The 14195-nt window shown below is 46.4% G+C and overlaps 1 protein-coding gene across 4 annotated transcripts in view; it reads right to left on the bottom strand.

Annotated features, from left to right (window-relative positions):
* OXNAD1 (oxidoreductase NAD binding domain containing 1) overlaps positions 1-14195 on the bottom strand; it is a 33216-nt gene that overhangs the window by 7079 nt on the left and 11942 nt on the right. For all 4 annotated transcript variants that reach the window (XM_037061348.1, XM_037061349.1, XM_037061350.1 and 1 more), the window contains 2 exons: positions 8987-9093; positions 2869-3010 (listed from right to left, as the gene is read on the bottom strand). In XM_037061348.1, coding sequence (XP_036917243.1) covers positions 2869-3010; positions 8987-9093 — 249 coding nt within the window. The remainder of the gene's footprint in view (positions 1-2868; positions 3011-8986; positions 9094-14195) is intronic.

The raw sequence follows: 14195 nt of genomic DNA, 5'->3' as shown, positions 1-14195 counted from the left end.
CTGAGAATGGTTCCAAGAAAAATCTGACTCCATAAAGGCCGTCTGCAATTCCCACTGGGCAGAGTGGAGCCAGCACTACAATTAGGATGTGCGTTCAAGCAACACCACTTGGAGATTTTCGACAGTCTCTAAGAATAAGTTCCTTCACTGAAATGCCAATGAGGCAGGAAACCGCGCAGGGAGCTATGGACCAGGACCAGGTCAGATCACGCGGGAGGCTGACAACCGGAGGGGGCTCGTGCACTGGGAGCCAGGTGGCTAAGCTCACTTGAACAGCGAGCACTGGGCACGTGAACACCTTGCTCATTCCACCCCTGCAGCATATTTTAGGGGCTCGGGATGTAGCCTGGAGAGAGTGATGGGTGAAAATCCATAGAGAATCTAAAAAGGAATGACGAAGCTGAGGTCACACTGAAGGAAGGACTCAGGGGTCACAGGATAAAACTGTGGCACAGCACATTTACAATGGGGCTGCCAAGGCAAGCAACTAGGGGTTATTCTCAACAGACACGTCATGACATGTTACCCATAAGAAGAACATCTATGTTGTTGCGCCACAGATCTAAAAATCATTTTATTTTAAAATTATTTTATAGTAAAACTATTTTTGGTGCACAGTTCAATGAATTTCAACACATACATAGATCTGTGTAACTACCACCAGAATCAAAATTTAAAAAAGTTCCCTCACCCCCCCAAAAATGTCCCCCATGCTATCCCTTCATGCTCACAGCCCTCCCCATGCCTCAACCCTGCCAATCTGGTCTCCGCCACTGCACTTCTGTTTTCCAGAGGTGACATCAAATGGGGCTACACAGTACGGAACCTTCCAGATGAGCCTCCTTCACTCAATATGTGCCTCTCAGAGTCACCCATGCTGTTGTGTGCTGTCAATAAATAGTTCTTCTGTTTTTACTGCTAAATAACAACCCAGTGTATGAAAACATCACTGTTTATCCATGCACCAATATTGAGGGATATTTGGGGTGTTTCCAGTGTTTGATAATTGTGAGTAGGACCACTATGAGCATTCAGGTACAGGCTTTCACATGAACAGAACTTTCGTATCTCTGGTATAAAGACCCAGGAGCGGTACTGCTGGGTCCTACGGTACGTGGATATTTAATTTCATACAAAACTGCCAAAATGCCTTCCGGAATGGCCATAGTATTTTGCATTCCTAATAGCAATACAACAGATTTATAGTTGCCCCACAACCTTGTTAGCACTTGGCATTATCAACATTTTAATTTTAGTCATTCTAATAGGCCTGTAGAGATATTCTACTACAAATGGTTTTACTCTGCATTTCCCTAATGATTAATGTTAAAACATGTTTTCGTTGCTTATGTGCCATCTTTATCCTTTTCACTAAAGTGTCTCTTTAATCCTTTAACCATTTTTATATTATGGGTTTGTTGCTTTTACTGATTTTTGAGAGTTCTTTTTATATTCTAGATACAAAATTCTTTGCTGGGTATCTAAATTGCAAATACTTTCTCCTACACTGCAGCTTTTTTTTAAATTGTTAAGTGTCTTTTGAAAAAAAAGTTTTAAATTTGAAAGTTTTAAAAAGTCTATATCGAACTTTTGTGGATCTTGCTTTTGGTGTCAAGTCTAAGAACTCTCTGCCCACACTCAAGGGCAGAATATTTCCTGCGCTTTCTTCTAAAGCTTATATAGTTTCATGTTTTAGACTTAGGTCCACAACCTCTTTTGATTTAACACTGAATATAAAGTATGAGAGGTTATTTTTGTGTGGGTCTAAATATGGACAGACAACTGTTCCAATACTATTTGTTGAAAGGGTTACCCTTTCTCCACTGAATTTCTTTAGCACCTTTGTCAAAAATCAAATGGGCCATATATATATATGTCTGTTTATTTCTGAACTCTTGCTTCCACTGATCTGTGTGCCTCTCCCTATACCAATACCACACTGTTTTGATTACTGCAGCTTCACTTTAACTTTAAATTTGAGTAATATGATTCCTCCCATTTTAGTCTTCTTTTTCAAAACTGTTTTAGCTATTCCAGTTCCTTTGCCCTTCACCATATATTTTAAGTTTGGTTCTTCTACATCTCCAATATTTGTACCAGTACAGTCCTTTTTGGTAAAGGGGATAAGAAAATGCCTGGGATGGGAACGGGCTGTTGGTAAATACGGCAGACACACCCGAGAAGTGAAGGAGATGGCAGTAAAAAACACACGGGTCAAAAACTAAAATGACAAATGACTGGCCTGCTCTGAGCGCATCCTTTGTTATCAGAGTGCTAACCGGCAATGACTGTGCAGCTTACGCAGGGCTGCGTCTGGGTCCCCTGAGGAAGCACGAGTTGTCAAGAGCCAATGTCGATTCCCTCTCCAAGTCTCATGTGAAGAACTCTCGAGAGACTGAGGCGGAGAGGTAAGGGCACCGCAAGGTTAGTGGCGCTGAGCTCTGGGCAAGAGCAGTGTATAATAGGGACAGTCTTCCCTCCAAATAATGACGGAATGATGGTTCCGTTCCCTTTATTTAGGACGATTAGGACAAAAAGAGTCTGATCTGTAGACTTACTGTTTACAAGCCGTACAAAGAGCCAATCAAAACCTTATATGTAAAGTAAAATGTTTTACTCCTATAGTATATTCAGCTAAATACTGTTTGGTGACCCAGAGGAAATTTCCAGACCCCAAAGTATCGAGTCATCTTTAATGCCCCCAAAGGATTCTGCTTCTTTGATTTTTTGGAATTCTGGAGGCAAGGAGGCTCTTTGTGAGCATGCCTCCTTCGCACTCGAGCTGAGGTTTCTCAGATTGATCCGAGCACAGATTCTGTTGGAGGCAGCGATGCCCTAACCTGCAAATTTAAACAGAGATTTGCTCACCTGATCGTGAATCCACAGAGCAGGAGGGTGGTTTGTATATTTCACTGCCAATTCTATTATTCTCTCTTGTTCTAGCAGCCTGGGGCTGGAGCAGATTGAGAACCCACCAACCACAGAGACTCCTGGGATAAAGAAATCAATCCTAAAAGGAAAGGCAAGTAAAATGTTACTGTTGAAGCAATTTTAAAAGTGGGAAGTCAGGTAAACAAAACTGACAAACTTTGAGCTAGACTGAAAAGAGAAAAGAGAACATTACTAAAACCAAAATGAAAGGGGGGGTTATCAACACCAACCTTACAAAAATAAAAGATTATACAGGAATTCTGTGAACAATCTTTTGACCACAAATTAGACAACTTACATGAAATGGACAAATGTCTCAGAAAAACACAACTATCAAATTGGACTCAAAAAGAAAGAGAAAATCTGAACAGGCCCATAAGAAATGAATTGAATTACTAATTTTAAAACTTCCCACACAAAAAAGGATAGGTTCAGGCGAATTCCATCAAACACTTTAAGAATAATACTAATCTTCCACAAACTCTTCCCCAAAAAAAAGAGAAAGAAAAAAAAAACACTTCCTAACTCATTCCATGAGGCCAGTATTACTATTACCCTGACATCAAAACCCCAGGAAGTTATCACAAGGAAAGAAACTATAGATCAACACTGCTTATGAACAGAGACGCAAAAACCCCAGGAATACAAGGTTGGTTTAACATCTGAAGAGCAATCAATGAAATATACCACTTAGAATAAAAGACAAAACCCAATGACCAGCTCAACAGATGCAAAAAAGGTATTTGAAAAAATTCAACACCCTTACATAATAAAAAGCCTCAACAAACTAGGAATAAGTGGGAACTTCCTTGACCTGATAAAGGACATCTACAAAATATCCACAGCTAACACCACATTTAATGGTGAAAGTTCCCTGCTGAAAACTGAACTAAGACGAGGGTGTCTGCTCCCACCACATCTATTCAACGTTGTAGTACAGGCTCTAATCAAGGCAATTAAGGGAAAGAAGGAAGGGAGGGAGGGCAAGAGGAAAAAAGAAACAGCATCCAAACTGGAGAGAAAGAAGTTGCAGAAGACGTGATGTTTTACACAGAAAATTCTAAGTAATTTACTAGGGAGATAATACAACTAATTAACAAGACAAATAAGGATGCACGATACAAGATCAATAACAAAGATCAAGTGTATTTCTGTACATGAGCAACGAACAATCTATAAAAATGGGCAAATTTTACACTTTAACTGGGTGAATTTTATATGTAAAGTGGATCTAAATAAAACAGTTTTAATAGAAGGTGAAAAAGACAACAAAAACTCACTGGCATATAACTAATAGGCTGATGTGGCTTTCTAAGTAACGAAAATCTTACGTTTATTTTCTTCTAACCATACACCTCTACCAATTAGAACCCTGAGAAGTTCCAAGCCTTCTGCAACTATGCCACGGGAACCCTTTTTTTGGTGGGGTCCTAGGAAATGCAGCAAACCTAGTCACAAACCAAAGGAAGAAGAATTTATTAAAACCTGGGACCACAAAAAATTCTCCTCTCCGTGTCTAGGAAACACACACATCCAGTCTCAATGTGTCGCAGCCACCAAAGAGCAAAATACCATTTTCCCCCAGTTGTTTTCCTAGCAGTAGCTTACATGAAAAGCACATGATGTCCTCTACTGGTTGGACCTATGACCTTAAAAGATGTTTTCTTTTGATCTATGACCTTAAACATCCGGTCATTTTTTACAGTCTTAAAAAACTCGTTCTGGACTGGAAGTACTCCAGAAACGATCCCTAGCCTGCTTTTGCCTATATTTACCTCACTGCTTCCCAGGAACATCTTAATTTCCCTTTCATTTCAGACAAGACACAAATGTTCCAGGGCTGTAGTTAACATTTATTAACAAAGATGCTTGCTATATGCTTTCACAGAGGAGTTATACAGCATCTCCACAGCTTCCACATTAAAAAAAAAAATACATCAATGAGCTAGCTCCTTTATGGCTTCATCTCCAGAACTATAGCGCCCTCTGCTGCTTGATGTTGCTAAAAACCATTCCCAGGTGAGTGAAAGGAAACCCTTCTTCAGAAACTTCGGAAAGACACTTTTAGGAAAAAAGGAGTCTTTCAGTAAATGTTACGGAAGAATTCAAATGACATAAAAACCTCATTTAAATAGAGTTATGAAAAAGGAAAAGGGCACAATACATATTTAATAAAACATCTGTCCAAGACAGAACTGCTTTACACACACACATCCCTTGCAGGGTCAGCACTTGCTGGAGCGGAGAGCTGAGGCACCCACTGCACCTCCAGATGCGTGAGTATAGTGTATAGGAAGGGCTGGGAGAAAGAGCCCAGTTTTGCGTGAACCACACAGATCCGCAGCCTACCGTGACACTCCCGGCTGCCTTGTCCCGCCCACAGATGCAGCCCCAGCGCCCAGCTCACAGCAGGCACGACACCACGGCCAAATGGCGAGGCTTTCCCATGAGATCTCCAAACCCTTCAGTCCTCAGCTACCGTCCTCGGAGTCCCACACTCACTTCCAGGCACACACCACAGACGGCACCTGCCCACAACATACAGGCAGTGTGGTTCGCACCGGAAATAGAGACGAAATGCCTTGGTTCCTGCCCTCAATAAATTCATCCTAATGAGAGGAAAATTAACAAACACATACAATTAAATGGGCTACGACAAAACCCGCCTGACAGAGAGGAAATGCTCATCCTTTGAAATCTGTCCAGAAGTACTTGTACTTAGCATAGATTTCTTCACACACGCCAACATATGTGATCCTGCTTTTATCAAGAAAATACTGATAAAGCCACCGCTTTACTTTTAAAAAATCTGCTTGGGGGGTGGGGAGCAGTTGGGGGGGGTGAGGAGAAGACCAGATGAAGAAGTAGTCAAATCCAGCAGGGAAGAGGAATTAAGAAAGACTTCACAGAGGAGTCTAGAGGACACACAGCGCTCACTGGACAAGCGATGGAAGAGGACAGGCTGAACGAGGACACCCACAGGGCTGCACTTTCTGTGGGTGGTCACGTGGGAGGCAGGGCACATGGTCACACAGGTTGTACCCTCTACACACAGCGCCTGTGCTGGCGGGGAAGCGTAGTCTTACTTCTCTACTTTCTCCTCTAATCTGTTTCCTCCTTTTCTTGGGACAGTCCAGTCCACTTTCAAGCACAAAAACGTATGTTGTATGAAGTCAGAGACATGCCTTTCTCTCTCCACTCTTCCCGTGCTTCCCCGCGGGCAGCGTCCTGCGGCAGCCCCAGTGTGGAGCGAGCACCACCCTTGGCTCGCACGGGGGCAGCAGGACAGTGAGACACGCTCAGCCTCTCCTGCTTGGCCTGCTGCTCTTGCCACTGACAGGTTCGCTGCAGAGTTGGCCAAGGAACTAAACTGGAAGCAGTCCCCTGGGCCTCACCAGCACAAATGATCTCTAACTGAGTAAACCATTGGCTCTGACAAAAAAAAGAAAAATAAACTAATGAAGTTAAACATTAGGAGTTGTGCTAGATGCTTGACATATCCCCAAACACAGGAATATTACTGTTTGCTCTTTAAAGATACAGAAACTGCAGCCCAGAGAAAGGAGGAAACCGCCCACGTCACAGACCCAGCAGGCAGAAAAGCGACACATGAGCCGGGCGGGCTCCGGAGCCCTGGGCGTACGTGGGGCACTGGGATATGGCTTCCCCCGGGATGCAGCAGTGGGCACCACGAGGAACCCTGAATCTGGGAACTTTGGCACTTACACGCTGCAGGAGGGCAGTTGGTGGCAAACTCCGGAGGGGGAGTCCCAATCTCTCCAGCCCCAGGACAGAGGAATTACGAGAAGGTCAAAAGCAGGACTCACCGAGGAGTTAGGTGCTAAGTGATGGACCTACTGGTGAGAGACCCCGAAGTGGTTTGGAGGCAGCTTCCTCTTTTGGCCTGTCTCTCCGGAGTGGCTCACCCGAGTTCTTGGGACTGGTTTCCAGTACAGGCGCCAGTCCCCGCTGGAGGGCCCCGTAAGAACACTGCAGCACGGGAAGAGCCCTGGAGGCTAAACTCGAGTCTGCATTGAAGGCGTCTATTTGGGATCCGTGCCCAAAGCTCCAGAGCACTGAGGCAGGTCTGGAGCCTCCTGCTCAGAGTCTGACAGTGTCAGAGGAGGTCAAGAACTCAGACCTGAGATCACAGCCCAGTTTCCCACCCCAAAGATAAGCCCCCGGGCACTCCCCTCCTGTATCTCTAAGCAGCAGCCCACTGACAACCCTAACCACGCAAACCACATGGCAGCCACACGTACCCTGCCTCTCCCTAACCTTGCCATCTTCTCCAAAGCACCACGTGGCGCTCACCACCACGCTGAGGATCCGAGAGAGCCTAGAGCACAAGCCATCCCAGCCACAGCACAGAAGGACTGGGCACCACCAACCTAAGCACGCGGCCATTCTGTCACCATGAAGTCAAATATCCAGAGAAACAGCCCCGAGAGCTGCACAGCACGTCAGTGCTAAGGGAGCAATCTTTCAAAGGGGGAGCATCCAGGTGCCAGGAATGAGTGCTGAGGGACACCTGGCAGGGAAAGGGTCATCGCTAAACAGGCAGAGACAACCCCCGCCCACACCTGTCCTCTGAGGCAGGAATCGGTCGGGCACCTGCTGGAACCAGTCCTAGCATTAGTGACAAGACTACAGCCCCTCACTCACAGGGCATGTATGACTCCGACCCTAATTTCACCCCGAGGACCACAGGGGACCCTGTGTCTACACACACCCCTGGAGGACGATGACCCCCTCATCAGTCTGCAGGTGCCACTGTGCTCGCAGGCACATCATGGGCACGGCACTGTAAACCGAGGCACGGGCTTGTTCTAATCAGGACCCTGGGGACTGGGGTCTGGGGACCGAGTCCTGGCACAATCTGGAGTCAGAGGCACGGAGACAACGCTGAGCACAGGACACAAACGTTCCCACAGAAGGGAAATACGGGAAGACAGATCGTTACGATTAGAGTTTCCACTCGTCAGTGTAATAACTGCTCAACTATTTTTGAAGGGTAAAAATGTTGCCTGCCCCCCCTAACAGCCCACATGCATTTAATATGTATCACTGAACATGTGCAAAGATTGCAGTAAATTGCTTCACCAACGCAAATTATTGCAATCAGCATCTTGTTTTCTAGTTCTAAATTCAAAGGCAAACTATTAACACAAGACTGCTAACTCTTGCTATTATCACATCCTCCTTCCAACAAAACCACATTTCCAGATGGACTGCCAAAATTAGTCAAGTGACCCTAAGAAATACTTCCAAGACTGACATGCCAGAAATTCACTCAGAAATGAATGCTTTATTTAAATAAAGGAAACATACACCCAAACACACCTTTCCTAAGGAAACACAAGTTGGTTTATTTACAACTCGACCTGCGCTGCAGCTCCGTGAGGCCCCTCGCAGGCAGTGGGGCGGGTGGCGTGACTGTCACCCGGTCAGCACTCTGACCAGTCCTCAGAGCCAAAGGGGCAGACCCGTGAGTGCGGGGTGTGCTGGGCCTGATGGGGGTCCCAACAGTGAAGTCGGCACTGATAACAGAGTCGGCCCCGACGGGACACGAGTGGTGCCGGACCTCAGTCGAGGGTGGTCAGCTCTGTGACGTGCCGGTTATTCTCCTTTTCGGACCGCTGTGTTTCCTCTGTATTTGATATAAGGAACCCTGATTTTTGAAATCGTAACGCCAGATTAGATTACTACAGTGCGCTTTATTAGCAACCACCCTACAGGACAGAATTATCAGGGCTGCCAGGTCCATGACCAGAACCACCTTCTTTGTTTCCATCTGAAAAACTCAAGGCAGCAAGTTCCACGCACGTGTGACTGAGAGGGTCGTGGGCTCCAAACCGAGGCATGCACTGAAGCAAGGAAAGAAACCCAAGCCTCCAAAGACAGCTCCCCCTGGAACAGAGAGGGTCTAGAAGTCTCGCCCCTCGGGAGGAACAGCTGGCCACAGAAGTCCTTTCCACAAAGAAAAATAAGCCCATCTATCTGATGGCACTTTCCTGAACACAGGGAAAACTTAGGAAATGGAAAAGCCACTTACCACTGGCCAGCTTTAAAAGTGAAGTCTCTATCAGCAACAAGCAGGCGGAGCCTCTTCACGGAGGGTGACTCTCGGGCTGCTCCACACACCTTAGCAGCTGACATGACCTTGAGTCAAAAGATGGCGATGGTGAGGTTAGTGTGTGCACAACGTGAGGCACAGGGCAGGGCTTTCTGGTAACTCGGGTGTGTTGAAAATCTACAAAAATGTGGTTTTTAAAAATTGCAAAACAAGGTAAAGCACATTTTGCTTTAAAATTCTGCCTACCACCAAGTGAATGTCTTATTTTTGAAAGGCTTAATAAAATACAAATTGACTTTTATTGTGCATACAAAAACCGTCTCTTAAAAGGACTATTCAGCAAGCGTTTATTTGTTGCATGCCTAGCTTGTGCCATGCGAGCCAGGCCGGCACTCTGCGAATTGCTCAGGGAAGTGGAACCCTGAAAACCACCTGCCTGGCATCTAAAGTCTCCGTGAGTACGACCTACGTCAGTGAGGGCCCACAGTTAGCTATGAGCCTGGGTTTGTTCCGAATGCTCAAGAAGTCCACGACAAGCAAACTTCCAAAATTAGAGGTACGCACTTAAAAACTTTATTTTAGCAATTTTAGAGTAAATTATGTATTGAATCAAATAACAGCAAACAAATTGAACTAGTATTCTATGTCTTTGTTTTACGAAATACAAACAGTCCGCCACCTTAAAGTAGCACCCCTCCACAAGAGACGTCATTGAGAAGCGCTGTTCTCAACGATGCATCTGGTCTCTAGAAACCCCAGAAAGGTCTGAGTTAGGCACTCCTCAGGCCAGGGCCACCCACGCCTTAGCACCCCCCAGACTGCCTCTGCTTCACTCTTGTGTCTCTGTCTTTGGGTTTCTCTTCCTCCCTCAGCCTGGGACGTCTTCACAACAGCGGGAAAGGGCAGGCAGTACGACTTCACTGTCCTACCGTGACTCAACTCCACTGGCAGCAAATCACATCACAGCAGGTGACCAAAACAAGGTCATTCTCCTTGGATCGTGTGACCTTCACGGCTCCACCAAAGGGTGCCTTAGAAATCTGTTCAAGGTCAACGACGTTCCCACTCTAATGCCAGGCCACTCAGCCCCTTTCCTCCAACAGGACTAGGTCTAATCAAACTACCAGCGGGAGACCATTCTTAACAATCCACTGGAAAATTCTCAGGATAGGCGGTGCTCCCCCTCATCTCCTCAAAATAAAATGTTCTACCTTTCTCCTGCTCCTGTGAAGCCCCTTGCCTCTCTCTCTCTGTACTCTGCCATTCCTCTTTCTCCTCTCCCGGGGGCAAGCGGGGTGCTTTTCCACTGTTTACCCTCTGCCTGCCCCTTTCATGCTTGTCCCCCCCACTCGCTGCAACACTGCTCCCTCAGCTCCCACCGGTTCCTTCCCGTTCAATTGTTCTCTCTAGAACTTCTGTTTGACCAGACATGATAGCTACTGCCCCTTGGTCATCCCACACAACTCAGCAACAAAATAAAAGGGGGCAGCACAGTACGGCTGTGACAGCCAGGGCCCCACGGATGGACCTCCTGCGGAGTGACCCTGGCTGCACCGCTTACCTGCCCGCTGTGTGACTCCTGGCACATTACTACCTACCCTGCCCCCCGGCTGTAAAATGGGAACAACAACCCCTTTCCTCACTGAGTCGCTGGGAAGATTAAGTCAGATGATATGTGCAAAGCATGGATAATGCTGCTGGCCCACAGGCCTTGCCTGGGGCAGCTGACCTTGAACCTTCCAGGTCCCTTCCGGCCCCTCCTTTCCCTGGACCCTCTTCTCTCCCTCTCACTTCCTCAGTGGGAGCCTTCTCCAAACTGCCCCACTCCTACTCCCTCCCCCACCTCCTGGCTGAGGCCCTGGGGCATTCCCAAATCTAGTAACCCCCACCTGAATTCACCATTACTTTTCTGCCAGTCACAGGTTCACAGTTTCCCTCCCCTGGATGAGTCACAGCAGCCGATGTCTGCGTGGCATTTGTCTCAGGTGCACACCACAGGCTGGGTTAAATCTTTTACACGTATTAATACATTCAGGTAATATGAATAATCATATTATATCCCAAGAGACAGCACGATTCCTCTGTTCTGCAATTAAGGAAACTGAAAGGTTTGGTAACTTGTTCTAGATGACTCAGGGATGGCAGGGTCAGGATTCAAACCCAGGTCTGCTTGGCCCTTAACCACCTGTTAGTGCTGTCCCTGTGATACACTCATGTGAGTGACTAAATGCACCACGTTCATTCACAAGCATGTCCTGAGCATGGCGCCTGGCGAAGCAGGTGCAGACATGGAGGCTTCTCCTGCCCCCCAGAGGGCCCCACATGGTCGGCTGCTTTCCGTCACCGGGATTTCAATTCTGGACCCATCCTGACCTCAGTCAAGTCAAATTCATTTTCAATTGGTGTGTACCTACATGTACACATGCGCACTTTGCCTCTTCCAGGCATTATGTCACTAACACAGCCAAGGTCCATGAATTTAGCTCACGTCCTTTTCTCCCCCGATGCCCCCCCCACCATCCTGAGCCATGGATTTCCTCTGCAGTTGAATCACTGCTCCCTTGGCCTCCTGTGTCACTCCAAGCAGCCAACAGATAAATACTCCTAATGCTCTGACCTCCTGCGTTATTCTCCAGCTCAAACACCTTCAAGGGCTCTCTAATACTGAACTGCAAATGTCAAAAAATGCTAAAAGGCCTTTGTAAGTCATACCAGCTTAAGCTCCTCCTGGGTCCCTGTGCTTCTGGTTTACCAGCCACACTGGACTACTAGCCGATCCTCCGGGACTTGCCTACCTCCCCAGAGCCGCCCAGGTCCCTCGGCACGCACTGTGCTCCTTCCACCCTATCTATCAACCCCTTACCCCCCTTCCAGGCCCCGCCCAAGTACGGACCCCTCCCTTCTGCCTGAGGTCTTCCTCTTCCACTCCTCCGCTCAACTCTGCCCCTAAACTGTTCCTGCCTTGATGATCATACTTAGCACATATTAATGTAATGATAAATATGCATGAATAAGTCTTTCCAACCACACAGACCACAAGCCTCCTGAGATCAGGTATTAGGTAGAATTTACATCTATATCAACTTCCTAGATCAATCACAAGGCCACACACGCACAGTAAGATTCAGTAAGTATTTGCAGAACAAATGAAAACTCTAACAAGTTTGAAGTTCAGGAGCCTTTTGTTTCTTAAAAAAAAAAAGCTGGAGGGGGGGAGGGGGTGGGAACCCCTACAGAAAATCTAGATGCATGTTGAGAACTGTGGGAGAGGTCAGGGAAGGCAGGGACCACCACAGGGGAACAACAATCTTCTCTGTTTGCCACACACTCAACTGTAAATACCTTATTACAAAGACGAGTACAATGAATCATCAGAGGGCTCTCCCTTACATTATTACTCTCATTTTTCTGAAGTTTCCAAAGAAGAAATATTCGTTTTGTAAATCTCATTATTTCCTTTCCATATTATAACCTGTAGAAACACAGCCCAGAGCTAGCTTATTCCATCCGTAACGGTAGAACTGGCGTCCCCCAGAGTTGTGAGCAAAACCAGACCCACGTGAGCGTTCAGCCCGCCCCGCAGTCACCTGGAGGCAGGACAACCAGCACTCGAAATCCACGGGGGAGGGCGGCGGAGGGAGAGGGACAGGGAGTGCCAGCTGAAACGTGCGAGGGTGCTTCACAGCCCAGTGCCAGTTTATGGGGAATGAGGTCACAGTCATTTGCCAACGTCCAAATACAAAACTCGGTGAAGAAGGGAAAGAAGCTACAGGTCACACTGAGTAAGTCCTGTTCTCACGTGGACAGCCTCTACCACCACGCATGCGACCAGGTGCTTCGTGCCTGCTGGCATCCGCACGCGGTAACACACCTGCTGCTGTGAGTCCTCACGACCTGGGCAAATCTGCCGGCACTGGGCACATCAAGCACCTTTCACAATTCCTGATTCTCAAAGACATGCCTCCCTCTTAACACTTTATTCAACTAAAACGAATACTGTACACTATATAAAATTTCCCAGCAAACTCTTTGTGAAGGCTGCATCTTTACTGTTTTCTGAAGCTCGTTTCAGATGATTCAGGTCTGGAATCATGGTCCTTGTTGTAGGCCGTGTTTCCCTTTACTTTGACCGAGTAAAACACAGTAGAGAAACTTGATGTTTTAACATTTGTACTTGTTCTCATACTTAACAGATCAAAAGATTTCACAACTGAAACCTCAACTAGCCATGTCCTAAGCTAAAACACATGGCAGGAAATGAAGTTTTCCATAAAATAACATTTAGACTCTTCTACTGTTCAATAAAATAACAATACATTTGCCAACTTTTACTAGCACACAGTTTTAATGCTTTGACAAAGTCAGCATCTGAAAGGAAATTCCATCACTCCGATGTAAAGAGCTGGTTGTATGTAGGGTATCTTGATGTTACTGCCGCTACAAAAGTCCTGCACAGGAAACAGGTCTTTCTTTGGGAAACCTAACTGGCTTCCTCTGTTCATGCCCATACATTCTTTTGTTGGCTTAAACACTTAAACAAAGCCAAGATTAATGATGACCTCAACCGAAGAGGGCACGGAGGATTTCTGAGTTGAAGAAAAATTAGTCATCATCAAAAAATAGTATGTCATTTAGCACATACGGACACCAAGGCCCAGGGACGCTATTTTGACTGCAGCAGAAACACCAATCTGATGAGCAGGAACCTGATGAAAAGATACTGGTTTTACTGAAGCGAATTCCTGATAAGAAAAGAGCACAAAATTCTGTCCACTGCACAACTGCTCAAGCAGGTTTTACCTATCAGCACTACATCCTGGCAAAGGAGTTCTCCTTGCTCCTACTGCAAGGCTAACCTGTCTGGACTCATCTCCCCTCTGCGTTTCCAAGCCTCCACCACTCTTCCTCCCCTCTCCATGAGGACACAGGCGAGCACTCAGGCCTTCACCTCATACAACATCAGGTGCAAACACCTATCTATAGAGCTCGCCATGCGCCAGGCACTTCACATACATTAATTCATTCAAACTTCACGAAAGCTGTGGAAGGCAAGTATTAGTACTCTCCCCATTTTACAAATGAGAAAACGTGAGGTCCCACAGCTAGTAAGAGGCAAAGCAGATATTGGAATCCAGGCACCTGACCAGTGCACTTGGGTGCTTCTCACAATACAACAAAACAAGCTTCT

This window comes from Sturnira hondurensis, unplaced genomic scaffold, assembly GCF_014824575.4.
Source record: "Sturnira hondurensis isolate 20B ecotype Veracruz unplaced genomic scaffold, ASM1482457v3 Scaffold0013299, whole genome shotgun sequence".
NCBI lineage: Eukaryota > Metazoa > Chordata > Mammalia > Chiroptera > Phyllostomidae > Sturnira > Sturnira hondurensis.
Note: the sequence above shows the minus strand (reverse complement) of the source record. Positions and strands in the feature narration are given on the sequence as shown.